Source organism: Hyla sarda, chromosome 3 (genome assembly GCF_029499605.1).
Source record: "Hyla sarda isolate aHylSar1 chromosome 3, aHylSar1.hap1, whole genome shotgun sequence".
NCBI lineage: Eukaryota > Metazoa > Chordata > Amphibia > Anura > Hylidae > Hyla > Hyla sarda.
Window position 1 is genome coordinate 372,002,133 of NC_079191.1, and position 23,719 is coordinate 372,025,851.

The 23,719-nt window shown below is 41.3% G+C and overlaps 1 protein-coding gene across 1 annotated transcript; it reads left to right on the plus strand.

Annotated features, from left to right (window-relative positions):
* The first annotated feature begins 857 nt into the window (after nucleotides 1-857).
* BMP2 (bone morphogenetic protein 2) lies at nucleotides 858-23,366 on the plus strand. Its single transcript, XM_056563387.1, has 3 exons — nucleotides 858-1,280; nucleotides 2,719-3,077; nucleotides 20,586-23,366. Exons 2-3 carry the CDS (start codon nucleotides 2,726-2,728, stop codon nucleotides 21,428-21,430), a joined length of 1,197 nt encoding a protein of 398 aa, XP_056419362.1. The 5' UTR covers nucleotides 858-1,280; nucleotides 2,719-2,725; the 3' UTR covers nucleotides 21,431-23,366.
* Nucleotides 23,367-23,719: the final 353 nt, after the last annotated feature.

Below are 23,719 nucleotides of genomic sequence, written 5' to 3' on the forward strand. Positions count from 1 at the left end.
TTTAGATTGCATAACCCCCCCAACCCCCCCCCCCCCCCCGCACACGCCATCTCCTGCACAGCACCCTAATAGTCCCCAGGAAGGGAGCGTGTTTATCCCCACACAAAGCAGATGGCAAGCCCCTTCATGTATCTCTATTAGAGATGAGCGAATTTACAGTAAATTCGATTCGTCACAAACTTCTCGGCTCGGCAGTTGATGGCTTATCCTGCATAAATGAGTTCAGCTTTCAGGTGCTCCGGTTGGCTGGAAAAGGTGGATACAGTCCTAGGAGACTCTTTCCTAGGACTGTATCCACCTTTTCCAGCCCACCGGAGCACCTGAAGGCTGAACTAATTTATGCAGGATAATTCATCAACTGCTGAGCCGAGAAGTTCATGACGAATCAAATTTACTGTAAATTCGCTCATCTCTAATCTCTATGCGAGAGCCATATCGAGATATATGCGCCAAAAACCACAGTGGTAGTTAAAAAAAATTAATAATAATAATAATAATAGTAATAATAATAATAATAATAATAAATTGCACAAGACACCAGCCTAATGAAACATCAACACAAGTACTTGCAAAATGAGTATTGCCTTTGTTACAAGCAAAAGAAGAAAAGCTGAAAAAAAAATAAAGTTTAAAAATAAATGTTTTGTTTATTTTGCTTATGCAGAACAAGTAGCGACATATTAATGAGGACGACTAGAAAATAGTCTGGTTTCTCCTTGGTCAGTGATCCAGTAGGTGGCGCATGAAGATTTAGGATTTTAGGAAGGAGGGGTGTATGCAGTGCCTGCTGTCTGTGAGTCTATAACTCTGCTGCTCTCCTTCACCTTACTGGTGATTGGCAGAGCTCATGTGACATCAGACCAGAAGAAAAAAAAAAACACCCTAAAAGACAAATGCAAGTTGCAAGTGGAGAGAGGAACAAGCTCACCGGTGAGGGATACATGGAGAGTGGCTTCTGCTGCACATGGATTAGAGAAGGAGACTCTGCAGGACATCATGCACCAACCCCTGGATATGCTGAGATGACTTTACATCGTCATTGCAACCTGCCCATACACAGCTGCACACTATCCCTGCTCACATTGTAGCCTGCAAAGCGTTTCAGAAGAGTTCCTGGGGTTTGCAACAATTCCCATTCACCATCTAGAAACTATGTTTAAAAAGAGGAGGACTGTGCCCAGGATAAGCCGAGACTTCTGCCCAGCAGTCCCTGGAAGGACACAGTGTAACAGCAAGTGATGTGGAAACTCTCATCCAGAAATAAACTCTGCTGCACACAGGTACAGAGCTGTGCATGCATTGTCAGCACCCAACTATACTGTGTAGCATCCTGATTCTTCTTTGTTTACATTATATTCTTGCATTTCATAATATTTATTGTTTTGTTTTAAATGTTTTCAGAACATCCCAACCTCAGTAGAAAGCCTCCTCCTGCTAAGTCCATGTCAGTCTGAAGCTTCTAAAAACTTTTCATATTTCTTCCTCCTCTTTGATAAAAAAAAAAAAAAAAAAAAAAAAATATATATATATATATATATATATATATATATAATTTTTTTTTTTTTTAAATTTTTGCAGAGACAACACCTTCAGTGAAAGGTAAACAGAGTGATGTGGTGGCACTCTTCACCTGTGTTCACAATCCAACTACTCTGATCTCCTGCAGCAGAGTACAAATGGTTAACACCTTACATGGGGTTGGTGCTGTTACTGTATAATTTAACCTAGTGCGTTTCATTGCTTGTATTAACCTTCTCGCTGCCAGCTCTGAATATCACACCTTGTTTGTCTCTTATAACTGCAAGCCTTAGCATCTAGTGTATTTGATGGGAAAGGGGTTATCCAGGATTAGAAATACAGAGCTCATTTCTTAAAAAAAAAAAAAAAAAAAACAGCGCCACCTCTGTCCCCAGGTTGTGTGTGGTATCACAGCTCAGTTCCATTTAAGTCAATGGAGCCAAGTTGTAATACCACACACAACCTGGGGCAGTTTTTGGAAGAAATTCTCTCTCTCTCTCCGTTTTGCTATTCCTGGATAACCAATGTCTTAAGATTTGATAAAACAAACTTAAAAGGGGTTATTCAGGAATATCAAAAAACAGATAATTTCTTCCAAAAACAGCACCACCTCTGTCCCCATGTTGTGTGTGTGGTATTACAATTTAGCTCCATTAACTTCCATGAAACTGAGCTGTGATACCCCTCACAACCTGGGGACAGACGTGGCTTTTTTTTTTGGAAGAAATTTGCTCTGTATTTCTAATTCCTGAGAACCCCTTTAAGACAGTTGCGCCCTACATGCTGTTCAACATTTGAAAGAGGGGAACCATGGGCTGTAACATGCTTGTTTAGATCGTAAGAGTTTGGCTTAGTCCAAACAGCGTGACACCAGCTGTTACAAAACTACAACTCTCAGCATGCCCGGACAGCCAACGGCTGTCCGGGTATGCTGGGAGTTGTAGTTTTGCAACAGCTGGAGGCACACTGTTTGGAAAACACTGGCTTAGTCCCTTCGAGCACCAGCACAGATCAACGCAATGTGCTCTAGGGCACATTTATGTTCTCACTTTATCTATATTAAGATAATTTAAACATATTATAATTTTGCAGCATATTCTGTGCAATACAGCACATGTACAATTGTGCCTCCATATACATTACCCGCATGTGCTCTCGCACCTTACTTATACCTGTCTCTCTCCCTCTCATCTCATTCAGGTTGACCATGGTAGCTGGGATTCGTTCTCTGCTCCTTCTGCTGCTTTATCAGGTGCTGTTGAGCGGTTGCACCGACCTTATCCCAGAGGTAGGACGGAGGAAGTACGCAGAGTCTGGCCGGGCATCTCCTGAGGAGTCACAGGGCATCCTCAACCAGTTCGAGCTTCGCTTACTTAACATGTTCGGTTTGAGGAGGCGTCCAACCCCTGGCAAAAATGTGGTAATCCCTCACTACATGCTGGAATTGTACCATCTGCACTCAGCCCAGCTGGCCGACAACCAAGACAAGCCCCCCATGGATTATCAGAAGGAGCGTGCAGCCAGCCGAGCAAATACAGTCAGGAGCTTCCACCATGAAGGTAAAAAAAAAAAAAAAAACGACTTGGTGAAATGTACTGTAGCACCTTCACTAAATACTGGGGGGACATACCAAATTATTCTCATCTAGTGGGACTATCATGACATAACAGGGCACATGTATCTGCCCATAAGTTATGTCAGTGAGTTGTATATTAGGTGCTGGAGCACATTCACAGCTGTTCGGTGATCTTGCACCATTTTAGGCAAGGTGCAGACGTGCCGGCTAGTTTCCTACGTAGGGTGTGACATGATTAACCCCACCTTGTCGCATGAACCATGGTAAATTTGACCTAAGGCTGAGTTCACACGTTCAGGTTTCATAGAAAGCCATGAAGAACCCCAATCTGTCCTTCATATGTGTCCTCCATTTATGATCCGTTCCTGGTTTTGTAGTCAATAATCACACTTAAAAACCGGAACGTTTGAACAGACTCTAAGTCATAACTTAGCAACATTGACATTATTTTATTACTGGAAGGACTTTATAAGCAGAGGCGTAACCTGTAGCTTCTGGGCCCTGATGCGAAATCTACAATAGGGCCCCATGTGCCATTCATAATACTGGTCTCTTATAGGGAAGATGTGTCTTTGGGGCTCCCCTTAGGCACCAAGGCCCAGGTGTAACTGCTACCTCTACACCCCTGTTTCTAAGGATCAGTAACATTCATCAGGGTATGTTCACAGATCAGTCCCATGCATCTGGATGAGATTGTTGCTGCAGCCTGTGCCTGGGTTTCTGCATGAATGAGACAGACATAGACATTTTTGGAACAAATCTGCCACGTGTGAATGTGCCCTTGCTTGATATCTGCATAAGACTGTTGCACTAACCTGTATGGTTCTGCTGTTTTGTGTACATGACTTTAAATGAAGCTTACCATTATGTTTCGTTACTCTGTGTAGGAGCACTGTAGAACTTGGTTCTTGATAATTGTTAATGCGTAACATGTGGATTTCATGCCCTCTTGACAGCTCGGCCACTTAGAGTAAATATAGAACAACCTTAGTGCAGGTTTTCTAAGTGCGCCGACAGAGCTATGGCCAGGCTTGTCACTATAGGCTTCTCATAACGCCGATCCCTAATTCCTTCTAAACAAATGTTACATGTGTCCAGCCTGCGCACCTTTCAGGACTGATCAGCGTAACCCCAGATTCATGGCTGATTTCATGCCTTGTGAAGTTTATCCGCTCCCTCTCCCCCCCCCCCTTGTGAGTTCCCCCGACCGAGTCCAAACGAAGAATTCCCACAGATACATTTCATCTTAAATGCTAAATACAACCCAAATCCTCTAATTTACACTTGATCTGAGGTTGGTTGTAAAAATTTCTAATCCTTATCTAATCCTCGTGAGATATCTGGAGAACTTGTAATTGTGTTTTTTTACAATGACTTTTTGTCTTTTTTGGTAAATCTTGGATAGTCTTGCAGTGGATAACAGACAAATCTCCCCGAAAGAGGCTGATAATAGGCTCGACTTGGCTCTTGCGGCTCCCTTAAAACAGATACAATGATTGTTATATAGAGATGTGCAGGAATTCTTCATTTTATTAAGTGCAAATCCTCTCTGTAATGTCTTTGCCCAAGTACTGATGTTGCTTCTATTTTGCTCTGCAGAGTTTTAGCGTGTGGGTCTGTGAGGGAGGGATTTATCAAGCTATTCCGAATGCCTTTTTTGTCGCAATTGTTAGACGTGTTTTTTGTTATTTATTTTTTTGTGCACCGAATGAAATAGATCAGAAATGAAAGCCTTCTACTTCAGTAAATTTTTTAAGTCTGGTTATGAATTCACTAACTGCGCCTATCCCAATTTGCTCACATTTTGGGTGCAAACTCCTTTCAAAAGTAACAAATCTAAGTAAGCCCAGGCCACGTTTAGAAAATAGCTGTGAGTGGGAGAGATTTTATTACTTGCACCAAATTTAACAAAGGCTGCGCGCCCAAAACTAGCGCAAGATAAACTAGTCTGGTGCAAAGAGAATTGATAAATTCCTGCCCCCCTCCTTATTTAGTTTTTTTTATGGTGTATTATTAAATCTGTATAAGGGGCATTTGTTTGGTTGGTGTTAAAAAAAAAAAAAATCTCGACTACATGGAATCCCTTTTGAAGGCCCCGTGTGAACAGAGGGTTATTGATGAACATATGCGGGGTCTGTAATCAGCAGACGCAACAATATCAACGGATATACTGTGTAAATCTTGACAGAGCTCCAAAGTTGTATATTTATTTTCCTGCTTAAAGGTCTTGCACAGACTATGGCAATCATTGGCTTAAGTCCTGATCCTCCGTGAGCTTCTGGCTGTAGATCAGTTGTTTATACTACACATAGTCTATGCAATGTACTGGATGTGAGCTTTCAGCTAGGATCTCTGGGGGTCTTGGACTCATTCTTTATATTATTTCATACCTACATAAAGTGAGTGTTTATAGTGCTGTAGAGTTAAATGTTACCTTATATATTTAGGAACTGCATCCGCTGCTGTTTCTACATTGAGTTGGAATTGGATCTTCCTTATCGCACAAAAAGCAGTGGAAAAAGTTTGATTTATTTATTTATTTATTTTTTTCCCTCTTGATTTGTTAACCACACGTACTGTATCTTGTATGAGGGTCTACACATTTTTGGGATTTTTTAATAATTTTTTTTTAAAATTATTTGGGTGGAAAATGTTACATTATGCGTTTGTGTTTCAGCATACCCTTAGAGTGCGTTCACACGTGCGGATTGCCTTTCAAAGTCGCAGCGTTTTCCCACTGTGAGTTTGAAAGGGGGGCGGGCTGTCCACAGCGGAGCTTCAGCTGCCGATTTCCGCTGTTTAAATTCTGCGGCAGGCCCTATTGACTTCAGAGGGGTCTGTGGTGGATTTTTTATTGCCGGAAATTTTCCCTCGGACAGCCCGCCCCCTTTAAAACTTTGAAAGGAAATACGCTAGTGTGAGCAAGCCCTGAGTTTTCCCAACCAGGGTGCTTCCAGCTGTTGCAAAAATACAACTCCCAGCATGCCCGGACAGCCTTTGGCTGTCCGGGCATGCTGGGAGTTGTAGTTTTTAAACAGCTGGAGGCACCCTGGTTGGTAAACTCGTCCCTAAAACGAAGTTTGTGCCTTTTAAGATTACTTGGAAATGCAGCGCAAACAAATAGTGATATGGTTGTCTCTTCTGTATGTGAATAGGAGTTCATAAGTTCCAAAAAAAGAGCCAAAATGGAGTAGTATCACCTAGTGTTGGCCTAACTGTAGATTGTGTACATCTCATTTTGTGGTTAAGGCGCACAAAGGTGCACGTGAGTCTATCACCATGAGTCTATCACCTTATCAGTGCCATATATAATGGGTAAAAGAGCACAAGTTAGTGCCCCATCAGCCTGACTCGGGTCATGTGGACCATTTTTCCAATCTAGAACACAAAATAATCTGATCGGCCGCTATGTTTGACTGCTCCATTCTACTTCAGCAGGGGTACTCCGGAGGAAAAACAATTTTCATTTTAACTGGTGCCAGAAAGTTATACGGTTTTGTAAATTTACTTGTAAATTTAAAAATCTTGATCCTTCCAGTATTTATCAGCTGCTGTATGCTCCAGAGGAAGTTGTGTCGCTCATTCCAGTCTGACCACAGTGCTCTTTGCTGACACCTGTGTCTGTATCAGGAACTGTCCAGAGCAGGAGCAAATCCCTATAGCAAACCTCTCCTGCTCTGGACGGTTCCTAACATGGACAGAGGTGTCAGCAGAGAGCACTGTGCTCAGACTGGAATGAATGACACAACTTCCTCTTGAGCATACAGCAGCTGATAAGTACTGGAAGGATTAATATTTTGAAATTGAAGACATCTTAGAAATTTGAATAACTTTCTGGTGCCAGATTATTTTAAAACTTTTTTTGGGTAGGGTCACACATAGCACCTCAGCATCATATTTGATGCTGCTTACCGCCCCTAGGGTCAGCCACAGCTGTGCCCATGTCTGTGCCCATGTGCCTTTGTCTGCTCATAGCAGCAATCTGCCTCTCTGAGCAGACACACAGGGATCTGCTAATTGCGCACACATGCGCAGTGTACTTGCAGACATCATGGTCGCTCCCCACTGCTCCCTGAGCTAGGCAGAGAGTGGCTGCGATGTCTGTGAGTACACTGTGCATGCTCGTATGACTTGCAGATCCCGGTGTCTTTGCTCGTAGCGGCGGATTGCTGCTACGAGCAGACAAAGCTGGACACACGGACACAGCAGGAGGCACACTTTAGGGACGGTCAGTAGTGCATCCGCAGTGTCAAATATGCTATGGATGCGCTTCGTGTGACCCTACCCTTAAGGTGTTGGCAGGAAGTTCAGACTACCTATGACTTCTCTGTTATCTGGTCACACATCAAAAAGATCTTAAAGGATTTCAGTATTAGGGAATTGCTTTGATGCATTATCCTTCTATAGAAATGTAGGGCATTCAAATGTGTACCTGCTCTTTGTGACTGAATGCACCAGTACGTTGGTGAGTATTTTTGAATTGTAAAATGCTTGATAAAGTTTTTGTACAAAATCAAGATTATTCTTGTTTGTGTCTCGCTCTTGGCTTCCTTTCTGGGTGATCTTTTTAGTACATATCGCCCTATGATCACACTGTCTACTATATAATGCACTATTTCTTTATGCTAGTTAGGTAGGCATATACACAGCGTATTTCACACTGCGCAATATTAGCAGAAGCAGCGGGAAATACGCTGCGTATCCCTTGCTCACCATTCACACAGGGCTTTCCGGCGGCAGCCCTATGTGTGTAGTGAGTTTTGGAGGCGGAGCCACGCATCAGTCATGCGAAAACAACTTATCCACTTATCAACTTATCCACTCTTGGGGATAGGGGATAAGTGTCTGATTGCAGGGGTCCAAATGCTGGGACCCCACACGATTTCCTGCTCTGATGCGGCTCTCCCGTGCTGGAGGCGCGTCGGCCGCAACATGACGTTGCTACCGACACACCCCCTCCATGTATCTCTGTGGGAGAGGCGGGGATTCAGCGTTTGTGCATCCCCTCCTCTCCCATAGAGCTGTATGGGGAGGGGGTGTACCGTCGACCTCAGAGAGGTTAACGCTATGCGCATTAGCTGGTGCACAGCGCGGCAATGTGGGGGCCCTGTTTGGGAGATCGCTGGTGGTCCCAGCGGTCTGAACCCCCACAATCAGACACTTATCCCCTATCCTGTGGTTCTGAGATTAGCTAACTACCAATATGCATGCCACTAGGCGAGATGCAGTATAGTAAAGTATGTAGAAGAGTCAGTCTGGCTGTTGAGTGAGGACAGCAAGAATTTTACACAGAGATGGGTCCCTTAGAAAGCTTAAATGGGTATTCTGTCCCTAGACATCTTATCCCCTATCCAAAGGATAGGGGATAAGATGTATGATTGCAGGGGTCCCACCGCTGGGGACCCCCGCAATCTCGGCTGCGGCACCCCAGACAATCGGTGCACGGAGCAAACTTCACTCCGTGCCGGATGACTGGTGATGCGGGGCAGAGGCATTTGACATCATGGCCATGCCCCCTCAATGCAAGTCTATTGGAGGGGGTGTGACTCGCCCTCCCTTAGATTTGCATTGAGGGGGCGTGGTCGTGACGGCACGAGCCTCCGGCGCTGAACCCGACGCTCTAAAGGAACGCTGGGTGCACCACAGGGATTACTGGAGTGATCAGACCTCTTATCCCCTATCCTTTGGATAGGGGATAAGATGTCTAGGGGTGGAGTACCCCTTTATGAGAGAGATTTACCAGCCTCTGCATCTCTTGAAGAGACTGGTCATTCAGTGGCTGCACAGCCTCAATGAGGCCTCAGAAAGTTTAACAACAGAGCTGGTTGCCAAAGATCATTATAGACACAGACTTGGAGTGTTTTTAGTGAAGGTGTCTACATGTGATCACACCACAGGATTGTCTTCTATAATTATGCTCCTCCCACAAATATGGGATGGAGTGAGAGCACCAGAGACAAGCAGTGTAAATATGAAGTGATTCACAAGGACTCTGAGAGTAAAGTGTTTAGTTGAGTGTATGCTACTCTACCAAGAGATTCTGAAAACGGCTAGCGACATAGTTGTCACCAATTTCCATGGAAACACTGGCGCATCTTTAGACAAGAAATTAGTGGTACCCTAAAACCCCCAAAACAACACCTAGACAAGACATACTGTAGTAGGGAGTCGCCTACTCACAGTGGCATAGTAAGTTTGGGCAGTAGCCATCAACAATCTTAGGGCCCAACCTGACTCGAAGGCCTTACAGGGAGCTTGTCACCAGATCGAGGAAGCCAGAGGAGAAACCATGAATGGCCAAGTGTCCCTAGAAAAAATTTCGGCAACTATGAACTAGACTTTACATCCACAAATTGTGTGCATTCACAATTTTTACATGTCATGCATACTGCATACTACAAACAAAAGACTTCATTGTCCAAATAATTTTCCTCTTTTTTTCTTTAATCGTGGCATCAGTAATTGCAGGGAAACTGCTTATATATGTAAGTTTACTACAGCTGCCCCTTTAAGAACCACTCTAGACCATGGGCTGACCCATGTAATGAAATGAGGCAGCTGTAATATAAGTTATGGACCTTGTTTATAAATGCAGCATTGAGAGGGCTGTGTATGTTCCGCTAATATTTACATAGGATATAGTTTAGGAGCTAAGCTGCAGTAACCCACCATGGCCACTACACAATAAGCCTTTTGGTTCTGGCTCTATTCACTGTGTAGTGTGGAATTGCTGTTCAGCCAAACAACTGATTGGGAAGGGTGCCGAGTGTTGGCACCCTGCCCATCAGATACTTATGGCCTATACTGGAGATAAGATATCAGTAAATCTTCAGTGGAAATACCCTGAGGCTGTGTTCACACATTGCATTGCAGCATTAGAACTGTGATCAAAGTGCTGCAATGTATGAACCCAGCCTAAATAGGTACCAGAGCATTTAAAACGTTTTGACATGTCCTAGGAAGTTACATAGTTACATAGTTACATAGTTAGTATGGTTGAAAAAAGACATACGTCCATCAAGTCCAACCAGGGAACATGTCAAAACTTTTGATTGGTCTTGGTCTGAGCGTTCAGACCTCAACCAATTGTTAGAATTGGCAGAGAAGTGCACACTCTCTCAGAGATGACTCTATAGAGTTACATTGAGTGGCCATCTGTCGTGATAGCGATATCTTCTCCTGGATCGTTCTAGTGATCAGTTGGGGTCTGAACTGCTTTGCACTTGTTTTTTTTTTTTTTTTTTACTGGTGCAGTGAGGTTTCCATTGGAAATGTACTATGTTCTGATGTTTGCAATTTGTCCAATAAGTATTTAGCATTAGTGTGGTGTCGGACTGGGTAATGTGTAATTAACATTATCGTGATGCCAGGGCATGGTTGACCTATAGACCACCCAAGGTAGGCCAGCTTCACCTGTGCCAGGCATGGGGCAAATAATCACTCCGACGCAAGGTTACTGTTAACTGGCTTGCATTACTGAGGTTGAAAAGATGGTACAATCTGTTACATCTCAGATTAGCATGAAGGAATTGCAGGGTGAACTTCGGGAAGCTTATCGGCTTGCTGGGACTTATAGTTGATTGTGCTGTATATAATTGACTTGACAGCCCACGCTATACTTTAGGGACCATGCGTGCAGCCCATGCTATACTTTAGGGACCTGGACTTGACAAACTTGACTATAGTGATCCCCGATACTGTAGGCTTACCGCAATTACCTCTGCAGTTTTTAAGTCAAAGCCAGGAGTGTATTCAAAAGGAATATTAAATATAAAGGAAGGATTTATACTTCTCCTTCCTACTGGATCCACTTCTGACTTTGGCTCAAAAACTGCAATGGCAGTCCCCCCCCCCCCCCCCAAAAAAAAAAAAAAAAAAAAATCTAGCCTTACTCTGTGTACTTGGCTTTCCTGAAGAAAGTTGAGCATTAATTAAGGGACATGGTGGGAGATTTATCAAAACCTGTCCAGAGTTAAAGTTGACCAGTTGTCCAGGGCAACCAATCAGCTTCTTTCATTTTTTTTTTTTTTTTTAAAGAGGCCTGTGAAAAATGAAAGAAGCAATCGGGTCAGTTGCTACTGCCATCTGGTCAACTTTTCCTCTGCACAGGTTTCGATAAATCTCCCCCATAGCGCTCAGGTGAAAACTTCTGTCCCTTTTATTCTATCGATTAGTGGGAGTCTGAGCAGCTTGACCCACGGATCACAACTTTTGAGGTATCTCTGACTTGTCAGATGTTGTCTGAAAGTTTAGGTACATTCTAAGGCCAGGTTCACACCATGGAATCTCCTACCTTAATTTCTGCTGGAGATCCCGAGTGTGGTGCTAGGACCGCATTGCCATCCCCACACATGGCAATGCATTTTTTAAATGGTCCCCTGAAAAAATGTTCACATACACAATTGTTCAGTCCGTGAGAAAAATAGGATCCCCTGAGAAAATGACCTGATCGAGTTTATGGAGTTTATGGCTCCATACTTGTCTGTGCACAGATGCGATTTCAGACGATTTGAGCTTCCGAAATAGTATCTGTGCATCGGAGGTTCAAATCGTGGTGTGTGAACCCAGCCTTATTGCAACTAACTACGCTAAGGAAGATGGTATGATCAAGGACAAGTTGACAATGGTGGCCTTTAAATGATATGGGGTTAAAGGGGTACTCCGGTGGAAAAACTATTTTTTTTTTTTTCTTTTTTAACCCCTTAAGGACCGGAGGTTTTTCCGTTTTTGCATTTTCGTTTTTTGCTCCTTGCCTTTAAAAAATCATAACTCTTTCAAATTTACACCTAAAAATCCATATGATGGCTTATTTTTTGCGCCACCAATTCTACTTTGTAATGACGTCAGTCATTTTGCCCAAAAATCTATGGTGAAGCGGGAAAAAAAATCATTGTGCGACAAAATTGAAAAAAAAAAACGCTGTTTTGTAACTTTTGGGGGCTTCCGTTTCTACGTAGTACATTTTTCGGTAAAAATGACACCTGATATGTATTCTGTAGGTCCATACGATTAAAATGATACCCTACTTATATAGGTTTGATTTTGTCGGACTTCTGGAAAAAATCATAACTACATGCAGGAAAATTAATACGTTTAAAATTGTCATCTTCTGACCCCTATAACTTTTTTATTTTTCCGTGTATGGGGCGGTATGAGGGCTCATTTTTTGCGCCGTGATCTGAAGTTTTTAACGGTACCATTTTTGCATTGATAGGACTTATTGATCACTTTTTATTCATTTTTAAATGATATAAAAAGTGACCAAAAATGCACTATTTTGGACTTTGGAATTTTTTTGCGCGCACGCCATTGACCGAGCGGTTTAATTAATGATATATTTTTATAATTCGGACATTTCCGCACGCGGTGATACCACATATGTTTATTTTTATTTTTATTTACACTGTTTTTTTTTTTATTGGAAAAGGGGGGTGATTCAAACTTTTAATAGGGGAGGAGTTAAATGATCTTTATTCACTTTTTTTTTCACTTTTTTTTTGCAGTGTTATAGGTCCCATAGGGACCTATAACACTGCACACACTGATCTTCTATGTTGATCACTGGTTTCTCATAAGAAACCAGCGATCAACGATTCTGCCGGATGACTGCTCATGCCTGGATCTCAGGCACTGAGCAGTCATTCGGCGATCGGACAGCGAGGAGGCAGGAAGGGGCCCTCCCGCTGTCCTGTCAGCTGTTCGGGATGCCGCGATTTCACCGCGGCTATCCCGAACAGCCCACTGAGCTAGCCGGGATGCTTTCGGTTTCACTTTAGACGCGGCGTTCAACTTTGAACGCCGCGTCTAAAGGGTTAATAGCGCGCGGCACAGCGATCAATGCCGCGCGCTATTAGCCACGGGTCCCGGCCGTTGTTAGAGGCCGGGCCCGACCCGCTATGACGCGGGGCCACGCCGTGGCCCCGCGTTATAGATCGGGAGTGGACACATGACGTTCCAGTACGTCATGTGTCCTTAAGGGGTTAAATCAACTGGTGCCAGAAAGTTAAACATATTTGTAGATTACTTCTATTAAAAAATCTTAATCCTTCCTGTATTTATTAGCTGCTGAATACTACAGAGGGAATTCTTTACTTTTTGGAATGCTCTCTGATGACATCACGAACACACTGCTCTCTGCTGACGTTATAATAATATTATTATTATTATGTCTTTATTGTTGTACTTAGTGGGATTTAAACCCAAGGCCCCAGCACTGCAAGGCAGCAGTGCTAACCACTAAGCCACCATGCTGCCCTTAGCATACATCTGCTATGCACGGTTGCTAAAATGGACAGAGATGTCAGCAGAGAGCACTTTGGTCGTGATGTCATCAGTGTTCCAAAAAGAAAGGAATTTCCTCTGTAGCATTCAGCAGCTAATAAGTACTGGAAGGATTAAGATTTTTTAATAGAAGTAATTTACAAATATGTTTAACTTTCTGCCACCAGTTGATTTAAAAAAGAAAAAAAAAATAGTTTTTCCACCGGAGTACCCCTCTGTGTGCTGTGTAAGGACACATCTGTCCAGTAGATCATTTAATCATATAGCCAAGTTTACTAATAATTACATAGGTACCAAATAGAGTTTTACAAATGCCAATGAGAGTGCATTTTTAAGTCAATAAAGCAAATTTGTTCCTTTTAAGAGCTTGGTCAACAGCACACTTGTGTCCCCCTACCATGTTGACTGACACAGGCTGGACTTACCTTGGCTTTTGCTGTACTGGGAAACACTCCCTGGACACATGAGCCTCATTTGGAGCAATAGCAAAAAGGTTAATGTCTTGCTGATGGAGAGGGCTATTATAATAAAAAAAAGGGCAAGTCATCGTGATTTCAGGCATAGCTCAGGCTATGTGCTTATTTACATGCCTGTTGCCCTGCTGACGGGTCCGCTTTAAGTGCTTTCATAGCAAACTGTAATTACATTACCATGTGCAAATTACGGTGTTTCCTTTTAAAGTCAATGGGATAAAACCACAGTACAACCTTTTTTATTCAGATAGGACTTGCATACCGTATATAATATACACACATATTTATTTATTTTTTGTCCAGTGTTTTGGACCACCTTGGAGCTTCCAAAACAAATGTGACTAAAGCTTAAGCCTGTAGATGTTCCACCAAATAACCTTAGGGTTTACACAAGCATTATTACAGTTCTTTAGAAGTTCCATGTTAGTGTACCCATAGAAGTATTTGGGCAAAAGCTGCAACTCCATGTAGTCTCATACTTAGGGTTTATTTAGTTTTTTTGTTTTTTCCGTATTGAATTTTGCTGAATAAAAATTGTTACATGCGATATGACATTTAGACATTCTCCTCTGTAATATTAATTTTAGGAGGGAATATCTGTAATACAATTCTATAGGAGGGTCACCATTTGGCAGCACATGGAGTGCCTATTGCTCCGCGTGAAAGTGGCTCTGTGTGTGGCCACTTAGGCTCTGTGCATATGGCACTACCACGTGCAAGAGGCTTTACCCTAAATAAATGCAGCATATTGCCGAGAGAGTTCACCTAGTATAAAATAATGTGTATTAGGAATTATTTTAGGTGGACTCTACATTATTTAGATATAAGAACATTACTCATATTATGGGTTTCGACCCATCAAAATGGTCTCCCCATGTGTCTGGAGAACACATACGTCTGAATGGATGAGCAGAAGTCTGAATACTGTTTCAGGTTTTTCTTCCATAAACCACAGGATATCTTTTAAAGTCTGCTACCACATGTACCACTAATTCCTCAACTTCCTAAGGGTGTTTGGATTGCTGTTTCTCTTCACATTGAGGAAATCTGCTATATACTGCTGCTTTCCCAGTTGTTAGCCGTCTGCTTTCTTACACTGCATATATTCTAATTTTGGAAATAAATGTTTTTTTGTTTTTGTTTTTGTGCTTGGTTGTTTTTATAGACTTTTTATAGCAGATTAGCGTTGGTTAATGATACTATTTTTGTAAATTCTCAATGTTATCTTTTTAGTTTTTTAAATATTCTTGGAAGCATTTTTAATATCTCGTGTTTGTTGCCTATTTTATAGATGGTAGAACAGATTTCAAACCTAAACTGTAAATTTCAGATAAAGTTTGTCTATAAACCTTGATCTTCAGTTTATACAGTAACTTGGTCATTATACTAGACTTTTACTCGCGTTGTCCCAGGATAGTAATTGTTCCAGTAAATAGTCTTACTGCAGGGTGAGATTATTGATAAAAGGACGTCTCTCATGTGGTTTGTGCATTTTTAGGTATGAAAGTAATCTCTTTAGTGTGTGATTCATTCCAGCTAGCTCTGCTTTTGGAGGTTTAAGTTTACAGAGACTTGACTTAAAATCATCTTTTTACCTAGAGCCAAGATATACATTTATAGGCTAATAATCTTTGCTTTGATAGAGCATTCTGGGAGACTTCTTAATGTGTATAGAGACAAAGATTATTTTATTTTTATTTTTTTATGAGCATGGTAGAACTATTTCTTCCGTAACAAACTAACGTCCGTTATCAATAACGGACTATAACGAATTAATACGGATATTAGAAAATCCCATAGACTATAATGGACGTTTAGGATTTTGTTACTGCCGTTTTCAGCTGATTTACACACGGATCTTCCTACGGATGTTTAAAAATGGAGGATTTTGTAGTGTGAAAGAAGCCTAACCTTTTTAATGCTTTATCTGTGTTGTAAGTAAAGTATAGGAGTGTAGTATGTTATGCATTTTATGTTTATATTAGGGCTGGACATATCATAGGAGCCAAGTAACCAGTCAGCCAAGAAATGTGATGCTGGCGCTTACATTTTTTATTTTGTTTTATTAATGTTATAGGGCCTGACTTTGTGGTGAGGGTGTGATGAGGGCAGATGGCATTAACCCCTTGTGTTCGTGATGCCAGGGCATGGTTTAACCTCTACACCACCCGATGGTATAGCCGCTGAATTCCTGGGCTAGACGTGGGGCAAATATTGACTCCAATGCCAAGTTACGGAACAACGGCAGCTTTACTGAGGTAGGCAGGTGGAATAGTCTTTATAGCTCAGTTAGGCCCAAGGAAGTGACCAGTGATTTGCAGGTTCGCTGGGACTTAGATTAATTTCTGCAGATCCACGCTGAATTTAGACAGACTGATCTTGACTGACTTGACTGGGACTGACTAGACTTCACCCCTTGTGTAGCTTACGAGGTTTTGACATTGTCCTGTGGGGCACTTAGTTGCTGGAAGCGTGGCGGCATGCTAGGCCTTGGGTCTCCTCAGGACACCAGAAACTCTCTCAGGTCTTGACTTCACTGCACTCAGCACTGAACTGAACTAGCTAGTTCCTCCCAGGGTTTATATGGGGGAGACTTTGGAGGGGTCCTATAGGTCATCTGGTCACGGACATCTTCCATGGTTACATGACTTAGAAACAACATTTAAAGGTACATAACATTATATATACATTGCAATAGATAATACAAGGCACTTGTTAACCGTTAATACTACTCAGCTTAAGGGGGGACTCAGGGGACACTGCAATAGAGTCCGCCAGAGAGGATATTAAGTTTATAGGGGTGAAACTCCTGTACTGGGCCACCACATTTACACATGCGCACGAGCGCACACACAGGCCTCAAGCTGGGTGGTCAGGTTGCCAAGGCAATAAGACAATCATCCATTGCTCAAAGAGTTCTGTACATGAGTCCTATTAATTAGAATGGGGCATGTGCATTGAACTTGTGAGTGGTGTTACGTTGCCTGCTGTGTCTTTCTACACCGAACTGTGTAGAGCACATGATGCCACATCTCTGGAGTTACACTTAAATCGACACCTAAAGTTTTAAAGGAAAACGGTCAGATATTTTCTCCCGCACTGTCCACAGTACTGGTGGATAGTGCAGGAGACACTGATTAAAATGAGCCCTACCTTACCCGGATCCGCCCCGCCGTTCGCCCGCAATTGTAGTTTTATTCTATGTGTATATCTGGCTGTAACTGGCACGGGCGGGGCATCTGCAGGTAACTGGCACTGATGTCAGCGCCACTTATGAATATTCATCCCCCCCTCCCTCCAGTTAGGAGTGGCAAAGAGAGGAAGAACTGGAGGGAGGGGGGGGGGGATGAATATTCCAGTTAACCTGCAGAAGCCCCGCCCATGCCAGTTACAGCAAGATAAACACATAGAATAAAACTACAATTGCGTGGAACGGCCGGGCGGATCCGGGTAAGGTAGGGCTCGTTTTAATCAGAGTCTCCCGCACTATCCACCAGTATTGTGGAAAGTGTGGGAGAAAATATCTGACAGTTTTCCTTTAAAGTTTTACCCCATCCACAATGCATGTATTTATCCATACTGTATCTATCCAATCTTCCAAAATGCTTGTGAGTGATTCCATACATGGCAGATTTGTATCCGTGTCCTATATTCACAATAGCATTGTCTACTCTACTGTCCAAAGCATTAAGTGTGTACATCAGGAGTCTTCCTAGCATGCAGTACATGATAAACATAGCTGAAAATGTAAGGTGAACATGGAGTAAGTCATGAATGCAAGTCCTTATTTTTAGAAAGCCCATGATACAGTTGTCATATATAAAGGTATATCTTGCTCATGAACAGAATTCTCATAACAAAACACAATGTCTTAGGTCTTTCTCTTTGAATGTTTTTTCTTCCACATTCTTCTCAAGGGTATTCGTAATTACATAGTTTCAAGTTTATACACTCGGAAGGCCTTCAATAAACATGCGCCTTATGAAAAGCCATTCCACTGCACATGTGGTAGCTATAAGACTGTACCATAAATAAAATAAAGAAATAAATTAATTAAATAATTTAAGTGAAGGGATTTAAGCCTTTTTCCATAACTTCCTATATGCTATATGAACAGTTACGCTTAAAGGAGATAGTCCAGCCAAAAGTGGTAAAAAAAATTAAATAAGATATATGCTCACCTTGACTCCACAAGGCGTCCCAGCTGATTTGTTTCAAAATTAGACCCCCATAGCCCCATAAACAGCTTTTGAATAAACTCCACACACTGGGCTTGTTTCCTGTGTGAGCTGCAGGGAGGGACTACTGTGAGAGTAAGCAGTGAGGGGAGTGTGTGCTCTCCAGCCAATCAGAGACACTCAAACATGGCACACTGAAGCTGTTCACTCTCCCTTCTCCTCACTCTCCTTTCTCCTCAGCTCAGAGAGTTAAGTGTCGTCTATGGTAGACTCTTGTCATCAGTGTGCCTGGAGAGAAACTGGGTATGTGCTCAGCAAAGATTACACTCCACTTTGCAGAGTTATATAAATTTATCATGTGCAGCTATATAAAGATAATTTCATTTGGCTGGAGTTCTCCCTTATTCTTCATAATTTATATTTCCTCTCCTGACTTAGGAGTCATTCAAGAGGAATTCACAAGGAATAATTTCAGTCAGGAAATTGTTGCCTTCTCCATCAAGCAGAATTCAAGCGGAATTTCCATGCGGAGATGAAGAGGAATGAAGAAGGCGGCTATTTAATCTACTTTTCTGAATTCCGCTTGAAAACGATGTCGGGCAGAATTTTTTTTAACCATTGACTTCTATTGGATTCTGCTCGCGGATTCCGCTTGAAGAATGAACATGTTCTTTCTTCAAGTGGAAAGGAATTCAGCGTCGGAATTCTGCTAGCAGAATTTCCGCTGTGTGAACAGGACAGCAGAAATAACATTAAAGTCAATGGGCAGAGGGGATGTGCATTAATTTGGAGCAGAGAATTCAAGAGGAATTACTCGAGTAAATTCCTCTTGAGTTACTCAGTGTGAACGCACCCTTATAAGCACAGAAGTATTTTCCTGCGTGGTTTACCATGCTATTATGTATATGCAATGGGTCATCGATACATGTTAAGGGCAGCATAATATTAGAACATGCTGTACCATTATCTGATTGGCTCAGAAATGCTGTGCCATTTTTATTTTATTTTTTTAAAGGGGTACTCCGGTGCTTAGACATCTTATCCCCTATCCAAAGGATAGGGGATAAGATGCCTGATCGCGGGAGTCCCGCCGCTGGGGACCCCCGGGATAATGCACGCGGCACCCCGTTTGTAATCAGTCCCCGGAGCATGTTCGCTCCGGGACTGATTACCGGCGACTACAGGGCGGGCGGCGTGTGACATCACGCCCCCGTGTGATGTCACGCTCTGCCCCTCAATGCAAGCCTACAGGAGGGGGCGTGACAGCTATCATGCCCCCTCCTGTAGGCTTGCATTGAGGGGCGGAGCGGGACATCACACGGGGGCGTGACGTCACACGCCACCCGCCCTGTAGTCGCCGGTAATCAGTCCCGGAGTGAATACGCTCTGGGGACTGATTACAAATGGGGTGCCGCGTGCATGATCCCGGGGGTCCCCAGCGGTGGGACTCCCGCATTCAGGCATCTTATCCCCTATCCTTTGGATAGGGGATAAGATGTCTAAGCACCGAAGTACCCCTTTAATGGAGCCTAGCCAGATGCAGTGGACTTCTAGTTATGAATCCACTGGATGCTCCCTAACTCAACCAACCCCTCTTTTTGGTGACTGAAACTAGTTTTGTATCTGGGTGCATATATGATAGCCCACCAGTCATTGCTGAGTGGGTGGGATGACACTCCCCTTATGAATACAGACAGACAGATAACTAAATATAAATCACTGGGAAATAGCTATAGGGTGCTGGTTTAAATGGTCAATGTATCACAGACAATATTATTGTCTGAGTTAAATTAACCATTTAAACCAGCACTCTGTAACTATTTCTTAGTGATTCATATTTAGTTATGTCTATCTGTATTCATAAGGAGAGTACTCAAAACTTTAACTTTTGTTTTTAATTTAGCGAAGAAGTAGGTAAACTGTAGAGAAAAATTTGGGATTAGATATGGTTATCTCCCAAATATGCCTTTTAGTCTTTCCCAGTACCTAGGCAGAGTTATCGCCTTAAAAAAGGGTGACCTGGATTGGATCCCGTCCCTAAGAGCCCCCTACACTATGACCAGTAACTATGTCATGCAGACCAGCTAGGGTCCACAGCGGTTACTAATCAAAAGGCATAGCTGAAAACTGTAATTGTAATGCCAAATGTCACAGATAACCAAAAGATAGACATCAGATACTATACAAACCATGTGTACTTAACCAAACTTTGGTGAATTGCTTTCTGGAAAGTGTCATTTCTACACCAAGTATTGACTAAAATGAGATACAAATAGAGACCAGCATTCTTTGTGTGAACCAGCCTCATAGGAACTAAATTAACTGCTGTGTATGTGACTAAAAATAGGCTTGTGGACTGTTTTAAATGACGAAGTCCAGAGCATTATTCACAATTTAGATGGCAAACCGAGGCTTTAACTTAACTTCACTGTAAATATATTGTATCAAAGTTCTTTAATGTGTGACTAAACGTAGATTTCATTTAAAGTGTAAAGTAGTTTCCCTTTTAAGACCTATTAGTAAATATTTTTTCTATTTGTTTCATTCTATCTTACTTAGATTCTCTAGAAGATCTTCCCGGACAAGGAGAAAAAACTGTTCAGCGTTTTTACTTTAATTTGACTTCAATTCCCAATGAAGAGCTCATTACATCTGCTGAACTTCGGATATTTCGAGAGGAGGTTCAAGACTCCTTTGAAAATGACAGCAGTAAAGCCCTTCGTATTAATATTTATGACATTATTAAACCAGCCGCTGCTGCCTCTAGGGGACCTGTCACAAGACTATTGGACACCCGACTGATACATCATAATGTGAGCAGATGGGAAAGCTTTGATGTCACACCAGCTATTATAAGGTGGATTGCACACAGCCAGCCTAACCATGGGCTTGTTGTAGAAGTGACTCACTTAGACTATGGGAAAAATGTTACTAAGAGACATGTGAGAATAAGCAGATCTTTATTGCCAGATAAAGAACGGTGGTCCCAGATAAGGCCACTTTTAGTAACTTATGGCCATGATGGCAAAGGACACCCTCTACATAAAAGAGAAAAACGGCAAGCGAGGCACAGGCAGAGAAAACGGCTTAAATCAAGTTGTAGAAGACATCCATTATATGTAGACTTCAGTGATGTTGGCTGGAATGATTGGATTGTTGCGCCACCTGGGTACCATGCCTTCTATTGCCATGGAGAATGCCCGTTTCCCTTGGCCGATCACTTTAACTCTACAAATCATGCTATCGTACAGACATTGGTGAACTCTGTTAATTCCAACATCCCAAAAGCTTGCTGTGTCCCAACAGAACTAAGTGCCATCTCTATGCTCTACCTTGATGAAAATGAAAAAGTTGTTCTGAAAAATTACCAAGACATGGTTGTGGAAGGGTGTGGGTGCCGTTAAATATAACGTTACAGGATAAATACACAAACACACAAAAAAGTTGACACTTTAATATTTCCCAATAGAGACTTTATTTATGTAATGAAATGCTAAAAAAACATTATTTTGAATATATATTTATGTGTACGAGAAAGTTGGGAAGCAAAAATATTTTAATCAGAGAAATATTCCTTTTTTTTATTTTTTATTTTTTGAAAAAAAAATGTTTTCATATATAATTTTTTTTTTTTTTGTACATTTTATACGGGTTTTGTACCCAGCACAGCACATGAAGTATAATGGTCAGATTCTTATTTTGTATTTATTTTTCATTATAACCACTTTTAGAAAAAAAAATAGCTGTTTTTTTTTGTATTTATATGTAATCAAAAGAAATATAGGGTTTGTAAATATGTGTTGAAAAGAAAAAAAAAACAGATTTGTTGTATTTAAGTTGAAAGGTATACATGGAAGGTAAAAGATAAGCAAAAATATTTTTACTTTCTTATATGCTACTGTTAAGGTAATTAGCTTAAACCCACAAGAAAGAGGTTAATCTCAAGAATTACCAGGACGGATAATGGTATTGTGCAATTCTCCAGGAGTTGTGCAGTGTTGGCTTTGAAAATATAACATCTTAAGAAAAAAAAAATCCTAAAAATGGCTTTCTCACCTCATTTTCTCATTCATTAGGCTTTAGACTTGAACAATAAAAGTATTATACAGTAAAATGCAAAAAAATAAAAATAAATAAAATGGTCATACTCTGACCAAGTGTTTAACATATGTACTATATATTTAGACCTGTTGGTACAGGATATTTTCTCTTACGATGGATATTTTTTACAAATTAAGACTTTAAATTATTTATTTAATGTTATTCCCTTATGTTGTTCCTAAGTAAAAGCATTGTCTTTTCCATTTTCTATTGGTTCTTTTTGCTAAGAGCTGCTATGATACAATTTCTAGTGTGGTTCTATATGAAATAGCATTGATGGTGCAACAATTTAAAAGTAAACAAGTTCTTAGTCATACAACTTTGACTTGGCTAACTCCTTTTTGAAAGACCCCAAGGATAACATACCTGACATGGGTTGTTAACAGTGAATATGTACCGTTAAAGTGTATCTACCGGATGCTGTTCTTTACGCAATGGTAGATCAGATTCAGTCCTTACAGCATGGTTTTCTTGAGGTCACTGGGGTTTTAAATTCCTAGAATTTGTATGTCTAGCGATGGCCATTAAGTAAGTGATTTGAACCCCAGATAAGAAAATAGGTATATCTAAAGGAGAAAGTCATGTAGAAGTATGAGATTATTTTCCAGTTGAGTTAAGGATTATTTCTGATTTTCTTTTCAACAGATAGGTGTTTGTGGACAAGACATTGTACTTTTCTAGTTTCTCATTCATGTAGATCTATATAATTATGAATTCTACAATTGCCATACACCTATGCTATTTCACTTCCTACGCACTGCTGTATATTTGGAAATATGTTTGCAAACAGAACACAAAATATTGATAAAAATAAACTGCACAAAATGTCACTATTCAAATGAAAAAGGCATGGCATAGGTAGAAAAATCTTTTCATCATTCGGGGTAGATGGTGGTTACCGGTGCTGCTATTGGGTATTTTTTAAGACCATTGTGGGTTATGGGTTCACTGGGCATATAAAAGAAGGGTCAAGTTCAATAAGAAGAGAAAATCTTAAAGGATCATTTTATTCCAGAATATCTGGTAATTTGTCCCAGTTTCCTCCATTCCAAAAACAGAGAAGTGATAGCTATGAAATCTATCGCTAGTTAATGGTCATTGAATCTAGATTTCTCACCAAGCTCCAGACACCACTTTTGTTTTTGGTATTGTTGTTTTTTCCATTTTTTTTTTTTTGCCAGTTAAATCCTGGGATTGTATCTCACAAAAAGTGTCAAATGGAATTGGTCAATAAATGGAGTTCTGACTTCTGTCCTTATGTAAAATATGTCTGTTTGTTTTCTTTCACTAAATATCACTTAAAGTTTCTCACATAGGATTTACCACTACTTGTGTAGATCCTTCATATGAAGCTAGCATACTTGGATAGGGACAGCTAAGTAAGTGAGTAAAAAAAAAAAAAAAAACACACTTACCTTCCTCACTCTTCCACTGCTGCTGAAATCGCAGGTTCCCACTGACCAGTGCTTCCAGGTTTTTTGTAAAATTACGCGCCCACTAATCCATCAGTGGTTGGACATAGCTGCATCTGCTGATTGGATAAATGACTGTGAGACTGTATGATGTGATGACTAGGGATGAGAGAATCAAAT

Coding starts and splice junctions, on each gene's coding strand:
- BMP2 (XM_056563387.1), top strand. CDS start 2,726: ATGGTAGCTGGGATTCGTTCTCTGCTCCTTCTGCTGCTTTATCAGGTG. Junction 3,078..20,585: donor CAGGAGCTTCCACCATGAAG/GTAAAAAAAAAA, acceptor TATCTTACTTAG/ATTCTCTAGAAGATCTTCCC.